The sequence below is a fragment of the Cervus canadensis genome, chromosome 32, assembly GCF_019320065.1.
Source record: "Cervus canadensis isolate Bull #8, Minnesota chromosome 32, ASM1932006v1, whole genome shotgun sequence".
NCBI classification, from domain to species: Eukaryota; Metazoa; Chordata; class Mammalia; order Artiodactyla; family Cervidae; genus Cervus; species Cervus canadensis.
The window spans coordinates 38,724,342-38,741,222 of NC_057417.1; the positions used below are offsets into that span (position 1 = coordinate 38,724,342).

At 65.9% G+C, this 16,881-nt stretch overlaps 2 protein-coding genes across 3 annotated transcripts; one reads left to right on the forward strand and one right to left on the reverse strand.

Moving 5' to 3' along the window:
• Window positions 1–8: 8 nt before the first annotated feature.
• TSR3 (TSR3 ribosome maturation factor) lies at window positions 9–2,464 on the forward strand. Of its 2 annotated transcripts, XM_043455184.1 has the most exons (6): window positions 12–211; window positions 298–517; window positions 870–1,063; window positions 1,461–1,637; window positions 1,764–1,827; window positions 2,072–2,464. In XM_043455184.1, the coding sequence occupies exons 1-6, from the start codon at window positions 100–102 to the stop codon at window positions 2,250–2,252; spliced, it is 948 nt and encodes a 315-aa protein (XP_043311119.1). In that variant the 5' UTR covers window positions 12–99; the 3' UTR covers window positions 2,253–2,464. The 2 variants fall into 2 exon arrangements, with proteins under 2 accessions (XP_043311120.1, XP_043311119.1); XM_043455185.1 differs by lacking the exon at window positions 1,461–1,637 and having other exon boundaries at window positions 9–211.
• On the reverse strand, window positions 2,247–12,641 carry BAIAP3 (BAI1 associated protein 3). The gene is made up of 35 exons (XM_043455173.1): window positions 12,202–12,641; window positions 11,802–11,942; window positions 11,483–11,570; window positions 11,256–11,336; window positions 10,923–11,030; window positions 10,435–10,494; window positions 10,233–10,299; window positions 9,964–10,159; window positions 9,678–9,722; window positions 9,476–9,553; window positions 9,263–9,365; window positions 8,816–8,923; window positions 8,628–8,723; window positions 8,393–8,496; window positions 8,111–8,231; window positions 7,506–7,630; window positions 7,289–7,379; window positions 7,095–7,151; window positions 6,901–6,998; window positions 6,746–6,797; window positions 6,526–6,656; window positions 6,256–6,379; window positions 6,035–6,178; window positions 5,855–5,947; window positions 5,572–5,763; window positions 5,416–5,484; window positions 5,249–5,328; window positions 5,069–5,177; window positions 4,593–4,664; window positions 4,369–4,449; window positions 4,167–4,287; window positions 3,964–4,087; window positions 3,677–3,882; window positions 3,218–3,548; window positions 2,247–2,448 (listed from the first exon to the last, which is right to left on the reverse strand). The coding sequence occupies exons 1-34, from the start codon at window positions 12,234–12,236 to the stop codon at window positions 3,445–3,447; spliced, it is 3,504 nt and encodes a 1,167-aa protein (XP_043311108.1). The 5' UTR covers window positions 12,237–12,641; the 3' UTR covers window positions 2,247–2,448; window positions 3,218–3,444.
• Between the last annotated feature and the right edge of the window lie 4,240 nt (window positions 12,642–16,881).

A 16,881-nucleotide genomic window follows, 5' to 3' on the forward strand; every position in this document is an offset into this window, starting at 1 on the left:
GGTGGTCACGTGGGTGCCGGAACCGGAAGTGGTGCCGCGCGCAGCTTGGCCGCCGGAGGAGCGGCGACGCGGTGGGTACAGGGGGTCCCGCTTCCCGCCATGGGCCGCCGAAGGGCCGCGCGCGGGCCGGGCGCGGAGGGAGGCCGCGCTCGGCGCCCTGCGGGCCGCTCCCTGGAGGCCTTCGCCGAGGAGGTGGGCGCCGCGCTGCGCGGTGAGTGGGGCGTGATCCTGAGGTGGGCCGGGGGTCGGGCCGCGGAGCCGCGCCTGAGGCCGGGTCCCCTTCTCTGCCTGCCGCAGCGTCCGTGGAGCCAGAGGCCCCTGAGGACCAGGGCGGCCCGGGCCCGGCGCAGCTGCCCTGCACGCTGGCCATGTGGGAGTTGGGCCACTGCGACCCCCGGCGCTGCACCGGCCGCAAGCTGGCCCGCCTGGGGCTGGTGCGCTGCCTGCGCCTGGGCCACAGGTTCGGCGGCCTCGTGCTCAGCCCCGTGGGTTCCCAGTACGTGTCCCCCGCAGACAGGTAGGCTCGAGAGGACTGGGTGCGGGGAAACGGAGTGGGCCTGCCTGGACTCTTTAATTAGCCCCCAGCCCTGGCACATCTTTCCCTTCAGGGCCCACCTGTTTGTGTTGATGTGTCTCGTTGACCCCCGTTGCCTAGCACAGAGCCCAGGAAGCAGCAGGCTACAGTAAACATTTGTTGAGTGAATAAAAGCCTTATGGAGGAACAGCTTTCCTCCAACTGCCTCAGAAGCTGGGCCCATGAGAGTCCTTGAATGATGCCCCTGAATCCCCAGGGCAGCCAGTTTCCTAGAACATAGCTGCCCTGGGGCCAGCACCAAGTCCAGAACCAAGCCCTTCACTGCTCTTGGCAGACACTTGGTGGCACAGTCTGGGGTCGCTGTCATCGACTGCTCCTGGGCCAGGCTGGATGAGACTCCGTTCAGGAAGATGCGTGGGAGCCACTTGCGGCTCCTGCCCCATTTGGTGGCCGCCAACCCTGTGAACTATGGCCGGCCCTGCAGGCTGTCCTGCGTGGAGGCCTTTGCTGCCACCTTCTGCATCCTGGGTGAGTGTCAGGCCTGGCAGCCTGGAGTCCATGTGCTTTTGCTGCCAATCCCGGGAGGAGCCTGACCACGTGCTGGGCGGTGGCCAGGGTTTCCTCCCAGCTCCCACTTGAGTCCTCTCCCTGAGAGGCGGAGGTGAAGACAGAACACACCACTGGCCTCCAAGCGCTTGTCAGGCTCTCGTCAGGGCATGACGGCCCCCAGAGCCCTGTTACCCCAACTCATCCCCTGAGAACTTAAGGTCCACACGGAGGCTCAGAGGGGCAGTTCCATGAGACACCCTGTTGGGAGAGGGACTTGGTGGGCTGCAGAGGGCCGTGGGCCAGTGTTGCCGGGACTCTCAGTTTCTGGGAGGCAAGAGAGGGGCTGTCTACATCCCTGGGCTTCCTGCACTGACAGGCTTCTCAGACCTTGCTGTCATTTTGCTGCGGAAATTCAAGTGGGGCAAGGGGTTCCTGGACCTGAACCGCCAGCTTCTGGACAAATATGCGGCCTGCAGCAGCCCAGAGGAGGTGCTGCAGGCAGAGCAGGAGTTCCTGGCCCATGCCAAGGAGCACCCTGAAGAGGAGGAAATTGGTGAGGCCTGGCAGGGACACCTGCCCCCTCCCTTGAGAAGCCCAGGGTTGGGAAGACCTTCCCGCCACAGCTGTGGGACTCCTGCTTCTACTTCAGGCCACTTTCCTCCTTGATTCCTCCATTCAGATCCCTTTGATGTGGACTCAGGACGAGAGTTTGCAAACCCCAACCGGCTGGTGACTGACTCCCGGTAGGTCCCCTGGCTTCATGACAGCTTAGACCTAGGGCTCTCTTCCACCTCTGATCTCAGCCCCTCCTTCTGCAGGATGGGGGAGTGTCGTAAATAGCAGGATGGTTTTCTGACTGCAGAGAAGGGAAGCTGGAGCGGTTTCCACTTAGAGAGGACGGGGAGTAGGAATCTGTCCTCAGCTTGGGGGCTTTGGTGAGTGAGTAGGTGTGTCGGGGAGGCCAGTGGATATACCCCTGTCTCTCAGGCTGCCCAGAGATGGTGCTGACAGTGACACTGAAGATGAGTCTGAGGAACTTGGGCCTGACCCTGACGATGGGGGAGACAGCAGCAGCAGCCCAGAAGAGGAGGAGACTGCTGAGCAAGGGGCTGAAGCCAGGGTCCCCACAGAGATTTGGAAAGGAATCAAGAAACGGCAGAGAGACTGAAAGTTGCAGAGGTATATTTTTGGAGGCGGAATGACGAGGACATCTGGAGATGGCAGTGCAGCTTGTGGGAACACAAACGGGCCTGGCGGCCTCAGGCCGTGCAGCTGCAAGCAGGACTGGACTCTGACCAGGTTCTTTCCTGGCGCTTCTTACCCAGTCTTGCTCTGGGTCCTGCCTCAGAGCCCTCCCAATGAAGCTGCAAGCCAAGAAGACCCCCGCGTGAGCCTCTGCTTCTCGGCACTCGGCCTGCGGGTGTGGGGGGACCCTTGGCCTCTAATGAGACAGATCCTGCCTAGAAAGCCTGGGGTGTAGAGATGGGACCCCTGGGTAGGTCTTGTGTGGACGCTGTGCGTTCATGAAAAGGAGACGGCCACACAGCTGGCCAGTTGGCACGGAGTGCCTTACACTAACCCAACCAGCCTGGCGTGACATCCTCAGCCTCCCACAATGACCGCAGAGGCCCCTCTCCTGGGCCTGTGAGCTGGTTGGGGACTGGAGACCTGTGGAGCTCTCAGGCAGAACCCCCTCCACATGCCCTCTTGGGGAGGCATCCCCAGAGAAGGTGGGGGCACTGCAGGTGTTCACCTGTCCCTCTGAGGCCTGGATTGTCCAGATTCCAAACCTAGACCTTCCAGCCTCTCCGGTTAGGGAGACTGTGCCCCGACCCCAGAGAGACCCAGGACAAAGCTATTGGCTGGTTACTGGTGACATTTAGAGGTGGACCACTCTATGTTGGGGGGAGGGCTCATGGCAAGTCAAACGACACTTCTAGCCTCTCCTCACTGGTGCCAACAGCACAGCCATCACCCACTTACCGGGTGTGACTGATCCGCCCCCCAGAATGTCTCCAGGTGCTGCCTAATGTCCCCTAGGGGCAAGGCCCCCAACTGAGAGCCCTGCCCTAAGACCAGGCCCCCCCCCCCCACCCTGAGGCCAGGGAACCTGAGGGGAAGTAGGAAGCTCACCTGGTGGCCAGGACTCGCCCAGTCGGCTGTCCAGATCCAGCAGGGTAGGGCGTACTGAGCACAGGGGTCACAGCACAGACGTGGCGGGGGCAGAAGGGAGCCAGGGAGTCCAGCCACAGAACACACCATAAAGCGGGGGAGGGCGCCACGGCCCGGCTGCACAGAGCTGACCACAAGGCAAGAACAGCGCGGGGACGTGGGGAGGGCTTGGCTCTCGCCTGCAGGGCTCAGGGGTCCGCCTCCATGTACTTCTCCAGCTCCCGGAGCCTCTTGACAAACTCCTGCGCCTCCTTGTTGGGGCGACCCTCCAGCATCCGAAGCGCCGACCTCACTGGGGGCGGGGGCGGGGCGGGTGTCAGTCCTGTTGGCCCCGTCCTCGCCGCTCAGTCACCCTGGGCTCTGCAGGGGGCGGGGCCAGCATCAGTCCGGCTGGCCCCGCCCCGCCGGAAGCTCACTCACCTTGGGCTCGCGGCCGGCGCAGGTGCAGGGTGACCGGCTGGCCGGCCCTCGCGCTCCCTCCCACCTGGGGCCTCGCGACGCCGCTAACGCTGCCCAGGCCCAGGGCTGCCTCCCCCGCGAAGTCGTTGGTGGACAGCCAGTCATGGTCCATGACGGTGAACAGCACGCAGGCGCCACGGCGGCGGCAGGCCTCTGCGGGCACGGAGCTGCGGGGGGGAGGGGAGGCGGGTGGTCATCTGGAGCCCTGCTCCCCACTCTGGGCCGGCAGGGCGGGGAGGGACACTCACAAGTAGAAGAGCTCGTCGTACACGGGGTGCAGCGTCCGGCTCTTGACCTGGGTCCTCTGGCTGCGGACCAGCGGGAAAAGGTGCGGCGGACCCAGCTCCACGATCACAAAGGGGTCGCTTAGGCCTGGGGACACGGCTGTGAGCGCACCCCGCCGCCAGCCCCGCCCCGCCCGGTGGCAGCCCTACCCACCACTCGCCCGCACCGTTGGCGTCCAGGGGGAGCAGGTCGGCGGCGTGCAGCACCTCCACCGCTAGCCGCTGCTCGGCCGCCTCGTAGTGGCAGCGGACGCTCAGGCGCCCGAACCGGTTGTGCTCCAGGGATCTCTGCGGAAAGGCCAGGAGGCCGGTGAGCCGAGCGCGGGTCGCCGGGGGCGGAGCCTCGTGCGCGCCCCTGGGTCGCACTACCTGCTTGAGCTTGTCCAGGTAGTACTGCTCGACGCACTCCCGCGTGGAGCACTGGTGCAGGCGCAGCTCCTCCTCCAGTCTCTGCAGGGAGGGGGCGCGCCTGGTGATGCCCGAGCTCCTCACCCGCCCCATTTCACGCGCGGGGCGGGGCTGAACTCAAACCTGGGCCTCAGGTGTCCGCCCCTCCCCCTTCCTCTGTCAGAGGGCCCAGGGCCAAACCTCACCTTGTAACTTCCATCTCTCAGGCTCTCCAGGGGCAGACCCTGGCCCTCAGCGTGGAAAAAGTTGACCAGGGCCTGGGGTGGGGCAAGAAAGGAGAGGTGTCAGGGGCAGGGTGACTGCTGGAGACAGAGAGTGGGAAGGAATGGAGCCTTGAGCAGCACCCGGCCTGGGCTGTCTGGAGCCTAAGGCAGAGCCACTCATACCTGGGCCGTATCAGAAGCTGCCAGGAAGCTTGGGGAAATGAAGGCACCTGAAGCCAGACATCTGTCAGAACAGGTGGCCCAGGTGCTTCTGACTCAGCAGACTCAGGGAAAGAGATGCTGCCCGATGGCTTCCCAGAGGAGGAGTGTCTGGGCTGGGGACTGGGCCGGAAGGGGGCATGCAGCTGGAAAGGTCAGCAGTCTTATTGCCAGGGGGTGGGGTCAGAGGGGCCAGGAACCAGGAGTTCAGGCAGGAAAGGCTCTTCATGGGGCCCTACCTCCAGCGTGAAGTGGAAGCGCCCGTAGAAGTCGGCAGACACGTCTCGGTTCGCTCCCAGAGCCTGCAGAATGGCCTGCAGCAGCAGCTCCCAGAGGGCCTCCAGCACCCTGCAGGACGGTCAGCATCTGTGACCTGACCACTGGCCGGGCCTGCTCTGCCTGCCCGCCCAGGACCGTACCTGCTTAGATTTTCCTTCACCAGCGAGGCGTTCAGCAGAGCCAGCTTCTCGTCCAGGTACTTCAGGAGGGGGGCCACGGCCTAAAGGTAGAGTCCTCAGGCTGGGACTGGGCCCCAGTGGACACACGCATTCCCTGCGAGCCCAAGCCGAGCTGGCCGCACACTCACCTCGTCATTCTGGATGGAGTCGGGCGAGAGGCTGACGTGCTGCACATACTTCCTGACGTCACCCACCATCTGCGGGAGAGCAGGAGAGTGGTGCTCAGCACTGTGGGGTGCAGGGAGGGCCGGCCGGCCCCCGCCCCCGCCCACCGGCCCTGCCACCTTGGAGGTCAGGTGTGCCGTCACGGTTCGGGCCTCCCGCTGCAGGTCCTCGTCCAGGGCCTGCGTGCAGCTGAGCAGGGGCCTTGGGAGTGTGCCCTCCAGCCCTGCAGCCCCCTCTGGCCACGCCAGGCCACGCAGTGCCTGGCCAGCAGCCCTGCGGAGGAGCTCCACGTCGTTGAGGACCACGCAGAGCTGGGGAGGTGTGACGGACGTGCGTGGGCTGGCAGCTGGGTGGTGGCCACCCTGGGCCCCCGCCCCCCACTCCTGTGCCCCCCCTGCTCACAGGCTCGCTCACTGCCTCTCCGGCTGCCCCAGGCTGAGCGTCCACCTTCTTTCGCAGCAGCTCTGTGTAGAAGAGGGCGGCTTCACACAGGTCCTGGGGTGGAGGACAGGGGCTCAGGAGCTGTGGGCCATGTCCTTTCTGCACCCAGACCCTGATCTCCTCTTGGTGGGTAGTCCCCACCTGGCTGAGCTGGGCGCCTAGTGTCTGGGCCTGGGCAGGGTCAGGCCATGCCAGGCAGGCCCACAGCTCCTGGATGTGGCTGAAGCAGAGGCTGGCAGTGGCTGCAGAGCTGCTGTGCTTGGAGGAGGCATCCATGGGCTCCAACTAGGAAGCAGGAGGAGGCCCGTGTTGGGTGGGAGCCCAGATGAGCCCAGCCCCCTCAAGCCTGAGGGCTCACTCACTGTGTCCACCTCCACGGCTCCCTGAAGCCTCCACTTGGTTTGATCCCGCAGCACCTGCAGCCAAAGCTTCACAGCGGGCAGGAATGGGGCATGGATGCCAGCCAGGGCGAGGGAACGGCTGTCCCTGCAGTGGGAGGCCCATCAGCGCTCACCCTGATCAAGCACCTTGAGCCAACATGTCCCAGGTTCCCAGCCTTCGGAGGCCCTGGGGAGACTGCACAGAGAGCCCTCCAGGAGGAGACTGGAGGACAGGTGGGGCAGGGCACCCACCGGCCCGGAATGCTGCTCCAAAAGCGCTGGATGTCCGCCAGGGTCAGGTAGAGCTCAAAGAGCCCTGAGGCCACCTCCAGGGTCATCTTGGGGCTCAGCTCCTCTGTCAGCACCCAGGCCTCTTCAGCCACCTGCCCAGGAGGGTGGACTCAGGCTGGCGGCAACAAGGAACCCCAGGCCCCTTCCCAGCCAGGGGGCTCTCCCCATGACCCCTCCTCACCAGACGCTCCAGCTGCCGAAAGGTGAGGGTGAAGAAGTCGACCTTGATGATGCTGCAAAGGACACACCTCAGACACCTGCTCGCCCTGTTCCCCAGCCCGGTGGTGGCATTTTAGGGGCTGGGCGCAGGGGCAGCAGGGAGAGCCCCCTCCCCACCTGTGGAAGAGGCTGGCGTAGATGCCATAGCAGGACTGCAGGTCCTCGTAGACGGCGTCAGCCAGCTTGACCAGCCCGGCGAGGCGCTGTGGGCCTGGCTGCAAGGAGGCCCAGCACACTGACCTTCCGGCCTGCACTCACCTGCGGCCCCTCACCTCCCCTGTGGCCACGCCCCCCCCACTCTGCCACCACACCTGCTCACGAGGACTTTGGGTGTTCAGGAGCCTGTCAAACCATTCACGGTTGCCTCTCTGCAAGGGAAGCCACCGAGGAAGCATGTTGGGTGGGAGGGAAGAAGGGCAAGTGTGTGTGGTTCCACAGGTCCAGCCCGAGGGCAGGGGCACAGGCAAGGATGGGCAGTTAGCCCAGACCCAGCTACCAGATGCACCTTCAGGGCAGCAGCAATGTCCATGTTTAGCTCCGTCTCGAAGGGGCAGATCTCAAACGAAGGCTGGAAGATCTGCAGCTTGCCAAGACACCTGGGCGAGGGGTTGCAGCTGACTGGGGGATGCCCCACCCAGTCCCCCCACCCCCACCCAACCCCCGGCAAGCGGCTGCAGCCACCCGGCCCCAAGCCCCACTGGCAGATGAGCGGCTGCACCCACTTCAACAGCAGCTCCAGGCGGTAGACGGCTGTGCTGTTACTGGCAGGGAAGTAGTCCCGGAGCTGTCGCAGCAGCTGAAGCCCAAACTCAGAGAAGGCAGAGAAGCTGTCTGCTAGGCCCTCCTCCTGAGGGACAGGGCCCTTCAGAACGGACTGCTGAGTGCCTGCTCCTCTGCAAAAGCAGCCGGTCTGCAAAGCCCTGCCCTGAAGAGCACCCTCCCTACTACGGGCCTCCAACCCCACTGGCCTCGCCCTAGTGCCCTCTCTAGCCTCCACAGCGCCCCCTGGAGACAGAAGCCCCCAGGGCCTTCGCAGCACTAGCTGCGCCTCCTTCCATGCGGCCCACTCCCTCCGCTGCTCGCAGGGCTGAAGCCGCACGGCCCGCCTCCCGAGGGACTCCCCCTTGGTATCGCACAGCCCGGTCCTGGGACGGCACAGCAGCAGCTCTCTCCTAAGTCCCGCGCTTTGTCCGCTTGTTTTTAACCCCCTACCGCTCCCACAGGCTGTGCACCCCAGCAGGGCAGGACTCTGGCGGTCCTGTCCCTGCTTGTCCCAGCCTGAACAGCCCCTGGCACACCCTCCAGGAGCATTTTCATGCGAGCCCACCTGCTCCTGAGGCAGCGAGCCCGCCTCCTCCCAGTGCGCCTGCAGGTCCTCTAGCAGCCCCAGCAGGTAGCCGTAGTCCAGGGTGCGGGTCTGATGGTGGCGGCTGCTGACCTGCCAGTGCCTGCGGGGCCGCAGCCCAGGCTCAGGGCAGCTGCGCCGGGGGCCCGACCCAGCAGGGAACCCGTGTCCTTCCAACTGACAGCCCCGCCCCTTTCCGGGCCCCGTCCCTCACCGCCCGCCCCGCCCCGCCCCGCCCCTCGCGACGCGGCCCCGCCCACTCACAGCACAGCCAGTTGCAGCGCCGACAGGTTGTTCTGTGCGCCGTGCAGGCAGAGCACGGTGGCCGCAGGCCCGCTGAGCTCGCCGCGCCAGCTGCTCGAGTTGGGCTGGGGGACGGGCTGGCCGTGGGTGGAGGCGGGAGACCCCCATCCCCCCTCGGCCCCCAGGTCCCTGGCCTCCCCGCCTCGCCCTCCCCACGCCGCCCCTGGCTGCCCCGGGGGCCCGAGGTTGGCGCTACCTCTTCGGCTCGGTGCTCGAACTGCAGAAGACGGCTGAGTAGCAGCAGGTACGACAGGAAGCCCGACCGCCCACGCTGGCTCATGTTCGTGTCCCTCTGGAACGCAGGGCCCGCCGGTCAGCAGCCCTTCCCGAGCCTGTGGGCTGGGGCGCAGGGCTGCAGGGTCGGGGGGAGGCCTTGGCTCCCACCTGTGTGGTGATCAGCTTGAGGACCAGTTGGCAGTCGCCCTGCACCCGGGAGGCGCTAGAGCGTGGTTCCAGCTTGAACCAGCGGTCCTCTCCAGCCACAGGCACCTCCTGGGGGAAGGGGGTTCAGATTGGTGGTTCTGCCTAACCCCCCTCCCCTCACAGACTGTCTCTGGGACCGCAGGGAGAAACAGGCCTCTGCTTCCCACTGAACACTGGTGACCAGCACAGGGGCCCTCAGGGGTGCCTGGACACTAGAGGTTCCTGGAGGCTGTCCCTCCTCCCTTGCAGCATGGTGTCCCCCCAGCCCCAGCCCAAGAAGGATGGGAAGCTGCTGGGGCATCACAGGACATAGCCAGCAGCAGTGGGGCAGGACTGCTGCCAGGTGGGAACACCAGGTGGGACACCCAGGAGCAAGCATTCAGCAAGCGAAACTGCCAGCCCACTCACCCGGACGGGTATGTTGAGGCACCCCAGGAAGTCATCAGTGTGGTCCTCCGTGGGCCCCGCTGTCCCATTTGCACGGGCAGACTTGACAATCTGTTTGAAATACCTGGGGGCAGCAGGATGGCTTCACACATGTGGCCCCTGAGGAGCCATCACCCGCTGGCCCCTGTGGCCAAGCTGAGAGCGTCAGGGGTGCGAGGGTCCCGCCTGCCCCACCTGCTCATGCCCTTCAGGCCGATGACCTCATTCAGTTTCCTGCACGCTTCCACCAGGGACACATCATCGTCATGATCCCTGGAGGGGGGCGGTGGGGGGTCTGGCTTGTCTGCAGCTCAGCCTGGCTCTGACTGCCCCCTCCCGCTCCGCCCAGACCAGAGGCGCCCGCACCCCCTGCCCTGCAGGGCACAGGGGCCTCTACCAGATGTCCAGGTGCAGCTGGTCTGTGCCTACGTCCTCGATCTCACTGTAAGGAGAACAGAGAGGTCCCCGGAGGGTCCAGGTGATCCCCTGCCCAGCACTGGGGCAGGGGCAATTTCTGAGCCTCAGTCTCCTGCTTTGGAAAGTGGGCACAGGACCAGCCCTCCGGTTCCGGGGGCAGGAACAGACCTCCTACAGGCACAGCTGCCCCATGCAACCCCGGACCGGCCGGCACCACAGCAGACCCCACCCGACCACCCCGCCGCCCGACTGGACGGGGGCCTTACAAGAGAAAGTGCTCCTTCCATACGGGGTTCAGGGTGCTGTTCTTGACCTCGGTGACCTGGATGCACTTGGCTGGCAGTGGGCCACCTCGCTTGCTGCCCTTGCGGAAGCTGAAGCGCTGCTCCTTGTGCGGGCTGGGCTCCTGCACGGCGCCCGAGGCCGGCAGGATGCCCAGCATGCAGTACGGGTCACTGAAGCCTAGGACATGGTGGGTGCCTCAGTCCCAGTCCCACCCCCATGGCCCCCAGACCTGGCTGGCCCCCCAACTCACCGTTGGGGTCTTTGGCCAGCAGGTTCTTGGCACGCATGACAGAGACTTTCAGGGCATAGGTGGGCGCCTGCAGGTGGAGGGCAGTGACGGTCTCTGGGGCTCAGTGTGGACCTGACACGGCTGGCCCCGCGCCCCTCCACCCTGAGCCTCTGCCTGCCAGCACTGCAGGGGGCGGCATCTGCCCAGTGGGCGGCAGCCTCACCTTGGCCTTCTTCACACGCTCCACAGCCGAGGCATGCTCCTCCGGGCCGGTGCCAAACACCTGCGAGTCGGCAGGTATGAGGCCCAGGTGCCCTTGAAGCAGGCCAATCAATTATCAACCCAGAGGCTTCATGGGGTGGGGGGAGCACACACAGCAGAAGAAAGGGGTCTGTCCACCTGCTGGTTTGTCCTTTCTGCCTTTCTCTGTGTGTCTGTCCATCCTTCTGTGTGTGTCCTACATCTGTCTACCTGTCTTTTCCAATGTTCTTTGCAGCTGTGTCCATCTGTCTGTGTGTTCTTCTGTTTGAATGTGTCTGTGTGTCTGTCCATCTTTCTGGGCATGCCTGTGCACCTGTGTGTGTGTGATGTACGTGGGGCAATTCTGTGTGTGTTGTTCAGGCGACAGTGACATAAGCAGGTGGGGGAAAGTGTCTCAGCCACCCCCAGAGATGGGCCAGGCCAGCCAAGTGGGCGGGGCCCGGGCCTCACCTGCTGCAGGTAGCTCAGCAGGGCCTCCTCGTCATCCACCTGGTCGGGGCCCATGGTGCCTGCGCGGTGAAGGACCGTGTACAGGGCCTCCTCATAGAGCATGTCCACCTGCAGGGGGGCAGCGTGGGCCCTGAGTCCCGACCGCAGGGGCTCTCGGCTCCTCGGACGCACCCACTCTGCCCAGCCCCCAGCCGCTCCTCCCACTGGCAGAGCCCGGTCTCTGCCTCTGCGCCTTTGCACCTTCGGGGCCTCCACCGGGGGTCCCTCCCCACCCCTGACCTCTGCTCATTCCCATGGGGAGGCCCACCTGCCCCAGACCCCCCACCCCCTTACCTCCTCTTGGCTCAGAGTTCTCAGGCCACGGCTGGGGTCCACGGGCTCTGCGGGGGCGGGTGAGCGGCTGCGCAGCAGGACCTGTGGGGGCACCAGGGGGGTGAGTGTCTCCATGACTCCCTGACAGGGAGTGCTCCAGGGAGGGAGGGAGGGAGGGGAGCACAGAGCGGCCGCTGGGGAGGCCGGCCCGGGCCCATGCGGAGCAGCAGGGCCCGCAGTGTCCGCACCTCAGGGCACGGCAGCCCCTGTCTGCCCTCCCCCTTCTTCAGGATGAGGCGCATCTGGGCGAAGAACTCCACACCATCTCCGGGTTTCCTGCAAGAAAAGCCACGGTCGGGGTCAGCAGACACTCCCCATGCTGCAGCTCGGAGCACGTGCCAACCTGCATGACTCAAGGCGATCCCAGGGTCTCTGAACAGCTGAGGGTGCAGTGAGACGCTCTCCACCGCCTTGGGTTCAGAGCCTCCTGGGCTTCCCCTGGGGGCCGTGCTGGGCGGCTGGTGTGTGAGGTCAGGGGAGGAAGGGAGCCGGCTGGGGGGCACCCACCAGGCCCCGGCCGCAGGCTCCGGCGGGTCGGCGCTGCTGCTGGCCGGCTCCTCCTCCGTCCTCCGGCGGAAGGATGGGCACACCTGCACCTGCCTGAGCACGCTGCTCTTGATCTCCAGCAAGGTGGACATGGCGGGCGACCTGTGGGCAGAGAGCCCTGCCTTACTGTCCCCTGTGATCACATCAGATGCCACCCTGAGCAGTGACGGAGGTGTGACCAGAACGCAGAGGTGCCCACTGCTGGGGCCACAGGCTCCAACCCTCCCAGAGCTGCAGACTTGCTCAGTCCAAGTCCCGCCCCCCACCAGGTTAGGGCTCCCCAGACCAGAATGACTCGGACTGAGCTAGTTTCAGGGGAGACACAGGCAGGGGGCCGCCAGGCCCAGGCCCCATTCCTCACTTGGCATGAAGAATCCCCGTGTCCCAGGGTGACATCTAGGCTGCTCCAGGCAGGATGCTGCGTGGTGGCTCAGTGGCTATGGCAGTATAGGCCCTTGGAGCAGACAGGGGCTGCGGCCCCACAGCCCACGCTTTGCAGAACGGGAGTGGGACCTGCTCAGGGGACACCTTCCTGTCCAGGGGGCCCCGCCCTGGGACGCCCCTGAGGGGCGCGCGCTGTCACTGCGGATTCGTCCCCCAGCCTGACGGGCTGCGCTGTTACAGCCTCACACCTTGGGGTGCTCAGTGCCCCCTGCAGACTGCGGGGGGAAGCCACCAAGGGCCCTGCAGTCTGCTTCTTCCACCTCGTGACCTGGCCCAGGCAACTACCTCCGGCCTTGGCCTCCAGATCCCCCCGCCCCCTGCAACTTCCCACAAGGTGGTCTCGTGTTCCCGCACTGAAGATCATCTGGACAAAGCAAAGACCCTCTCCCGGGCCACCTCTGTCACTGAATGCCACCCACTGGGCTCCCTGTCCCTGGCTTGCTGGCCTCTGCGTGCCGGACACATCGTGCTCCCCTTGGCTCACCCAGGGACCTGCCCACTGCCTGGGTCCCGTCCCTGTCCACTCCTGAGGGCGTCCCCACCAGCCAGGCACGTCAGCTCGAGCCTGTCCTTTTCATTTGACAAAATAGGAAATGGGGGCCCTGCCGGATCCAGCTCTACTTGCCCAGCTCTCACAGGCACCTGGCACTGGGGTAGCCAGGGAGACCCGCCCCACCCTGTGTGCCCACTGCCAGGGGTCATGTGAGTGCTGGCGTGTCCTCGTTTACAGGCTTGGCCTCATCCCGGACGGTCACCCTCTGCTGGGACAGCAGGGCCGGGCACACGTGCCGCCTTGAGGGTCCAGGACAGACTTTTTGAGCAAGCTGGGTGTATCTCTGGAGGGGGGCGGTGCCCGGGCTGCCATTGCTGGTGTGTGACCCCCGCCAGCTCTCAGCTTCTCATCTCACTCCCTGATCCTCCAACCCTGGAGCTGCAGGGCCAGGGGGGCCCATCCGGCCAGACCCGAGAGCTGGGACAGGAGGGGAGGTGCGTCGGGCTCCAGCAGCCCCGGGCCCCCCCACGGCGGTCGGTGCCTGCCCCAGGGAGCCCCCACCCCCGCGGCGGGCTCGGCAGCCCAGAGAGCTGTGAGGTCCCTGGGGGCTGGCTGTCACGGGTCCCCTTTTCCTCTCTAGCTGAGTGGAAGATGCTGCTCCCCCAACAGCCCCCCAAAGCCAGGGAGCAGCCACTGCTTGAGCTGTTGCCAGGGCAACCGCCAGCTGCGTCTGTGTGTGACGGGGGCTCCAGGGCTCACAGTCCTGGAGACAAAGATGACGCAGGAGCGAAGTGGCCTGAGCTTCAGGGTGGGGGGCTTTCTCGGTGAGACCAAAGTGTTCAAGGCAATGGGGGCCCCCTCCTCAGACCAGCCCTGGGTGGGGAGTGACGCTCTGCTCCCCGCACCTGGACCAGGAAACCGAGACCCCAGGCTCATGAGGCCCAGCCAGCAGGCAGCCCGGGATGGAGTCACGGCCTCCCAGGCTCTGGTGTCTAGGCACTAAGCTCTCGGCTCATCCTGGGCCCCAGGTCCAGGCAGGCCGGCCTCTCCCTGTGCTGCAGGCTCCTCCCCACTCCCATCTCAGCCTGTGTCCAGGAGGGAGGCAGCAGTGGTGTCCGGGTGCAGAGGCTCTTCCTGGGAGCTCAGAAGCCCCCTCTGTCCCCTGGGGACCCCTGGGCTGCCTGCACAGCCACAGCCTCGCTGCACCTGGCAGCCTGGGCCCTGGGGCCAGCGGCACCCACTCAGAGCTGTCCTGGGCAGAGGGCATAGGGCCCATTGCTAGGGAGCACTCACTGGCTGCCAGGGGCTCTCAGTCTGCATGGGGCAGAGTGAGCAGCGTACAGGCTTCAGGGGACCCCCATCTGTCTGATAGGCCCCACAGGACACCTTCCTGAACTTTCCGTGTCTCGGTCCCACCCAGGCCTGGCCAGAAGCTCTGAGCAGGACACACCTGTATCCCCGCTCAGGCCTGGACACCTGCTCCAGTTTGTCCAATGAACAGAGTGAGGCCAGCCAAGGAGCTGGACGCCCCACAGGCACCAGGGCCCAGCCGAAAGCAACAGGCCTGCTGTGTTTCAGGGCTGTGCCCAAGGCCTGGGGTTGAATGGGAAAGGATCACTCTGCAAAGTGTCACATTTCACATCCCAGCAATGGGGTGACTTGCCCGGAACCCAGGGCTCAAAGCCATGCTGTCTCCTGCTAGCCCACCTGGGGGCTGGCACTGAAGCAGGCAGGTTTGGGGCAGTGGGGCTGAACTGGAGAGCCAGGCTGGTCTTCTAGAAGAGTCCCCAGCAGCCCACTGGCCGCCCTGGACGTGAATCAACCCCCTCAGGGTGCTGGGGCTGCTCACTGAAATCGGTCCCTGGGGACTTAGGGGTGGGGCATCCACTGATGCTGCCCCGGCATGTGTAAGGGGGCAGCAGGAGGTCTGGCCCGGCCACCTGGCTCTCCCTGCTGCCCAGCCCAGCCCCCAGCTGACACCCTACACTCTCCTACGGGATTTCCGGCTGCCCCCTCTCCGCTGCCTCTCTGCACTGTGCTCACCTGCACACAGTGTGGCCGCACGCAGTGCCTCCTGCAGCCCACCTGGGGTGGCTCTTAGGAACACTGCTCACTGGGGTCTCGTCCCCACCCAGTTCCAGGGAGGGGTCTGAGGTCTGTATTGTAACCAATTCTGCGAGCGGACCTAGAGCTCTGAAGCCCAAGACCAGCAGTAAAAGGTTGGCGAGATGCTTCTAGAATGCACGCATTTAAAATGAAGTGCCCGTAGGATCTTCCTCAGAGGTCCCCTCCCACCCGGCCCGCCGGGCTCTCTGACCTGCTCACCCCTCCCACTTCTCTCAGGGACACCCCGCCTCGCCTCTTCCTCCCGACCCCCGCGCAGACCTCGCCCCCCCAACCCAGTTCTGTCGGGGTGCTTCTCTCATTGGTGGGTGTTCGGCTCGGGGACAGTTTGGAAGCCCGGAGAGGGTGTATTTTGGGGGACTCACCCAGACGTCGGGAGGAATTGGGGGAAAACAAGGGGTCCTGCCAGGATCCGCGGGAGGGGGAGCGGGCCGGGCTCAGGGGCGTCTTAATCGCTGGAGGGTGGACTGGGAAACCCCGCGGAGGGTCTCAGGGTCTACGGTCCCTGCCCACCTGCGGCTTCCCCCGGGGATAGGGCGCCGGGTCCGAGCGGAGTGACCCTGCGCATCCCGGGGCAGGGAGGTGGTCCTGGAGCCCCGCGCCCTCCGCGGCTGGGAGGTCTGGTCCCCCTGCCCCTCCGCAGTGCGCACCGTCTCCCGCTCCGAGGCCCCGCTCCTCCAAGCGCGCGCCGGCCTCGTCTCCCCTGTGCCGACGCCGCGTCTTGGCGACCTCCCGGCGCCCCGGGGTGGCGGCGAGCGCGGTCCACCGGCGGGACGCTGGGCTGGGCTTCGACGGCCGGGCAGGAGCCCGCGGCACTCACCGTGGGCCGGGAGGCGGGGGCGCGGGGACGGGACTCCTGCGGGCGCCGCACTCGGCGCCGGCTCCGGGGTGGCTCAGGCGGCGCGACCGCTCGCAGCCGCCAGCGCCGACGACTGAGCGCCAGGGGCCCCGCGCCAGGGCTGCAGGGGCCGGGGGCGGGGCTGGGCCTACTCGCCCCGCCCCGCCGCTCGGGACCCGCTTCCGCCCCGCCCCCGCCTCTCTCGCGCCCCTCTCCGCCCGCGCCCGCGCCGCTAGGGGCGCAGGGCGAGGATCCACGTGCCCCTAGTGCCCGGCCCACGGCCCCCACGGGGAGGGGGCTCGGGGCTGCAAATCAACCCACAGACGGGTATGAGCCGGAGCAGACCCGCTCTGCGTCACGACCCCCTCTCGGGGACGCCAGGGCAGAAAAGAGTCGCCGAAACCGACCAGGATACGCCTGGGCCCGCAGCGCAGACTTTTCTGGAAGGGTTGTGTGGTCATCGCCCTCCCAGCCAGCAGTGTCCCCACCACCAGCCTGGAGCGGGCCTGGGCCTGGGGACTCAGCCTCCGCAGTCCCAACCGCTCCTCTTCTCAGAGGGGACAGCCCGCACCCCGGGGTGTGTGTATGTGTGCTGCAGGCGTCAACTCAGAACGCCCGCAACAATCCTGGTCACCGAAAGGGCGACCGACCCCACGGCCCACGTCGGGCCACCTGCCAGGTTACCCCGTCGGCTGGAACTCCTCTCGCGCTGTGCCCAGCCCATCTTTGGCGCCCCTCCACCGCTCCATGGTCACCTGGGGAGCCCGTAAAAATGGCTTGCTGGGCCCCCTGGGGCCTGCTGACTCCCAGAGCTCCTGCTGGGCCTCACCATATGAGGCTCCTCCCACCCCAGCTGAGAACCCTGGGTGCTGCTCAGATGCATGGGCTCCCTGGATCCCTTTCAAGCCTTTAGTAGACCCTGCTGGACTCTCAGAGCACCTTGTACTTGGGGGATCAGACTGTGGTTTGGAGAAGTTTTCACCCCAAAGGACCTCGTCTCTAGTGGAGGGACTCTAGGCTGGCTGGGGATCAGACAGATCTGGAACCCACTTCCGCTCAGGCCCAGAATCAAAGGACAGTGGGCTTTGGGGGGCTAGGGCTGAGCTGAGCAGAGGAGACCCTGGAGGAACGGGGTTCAGCAC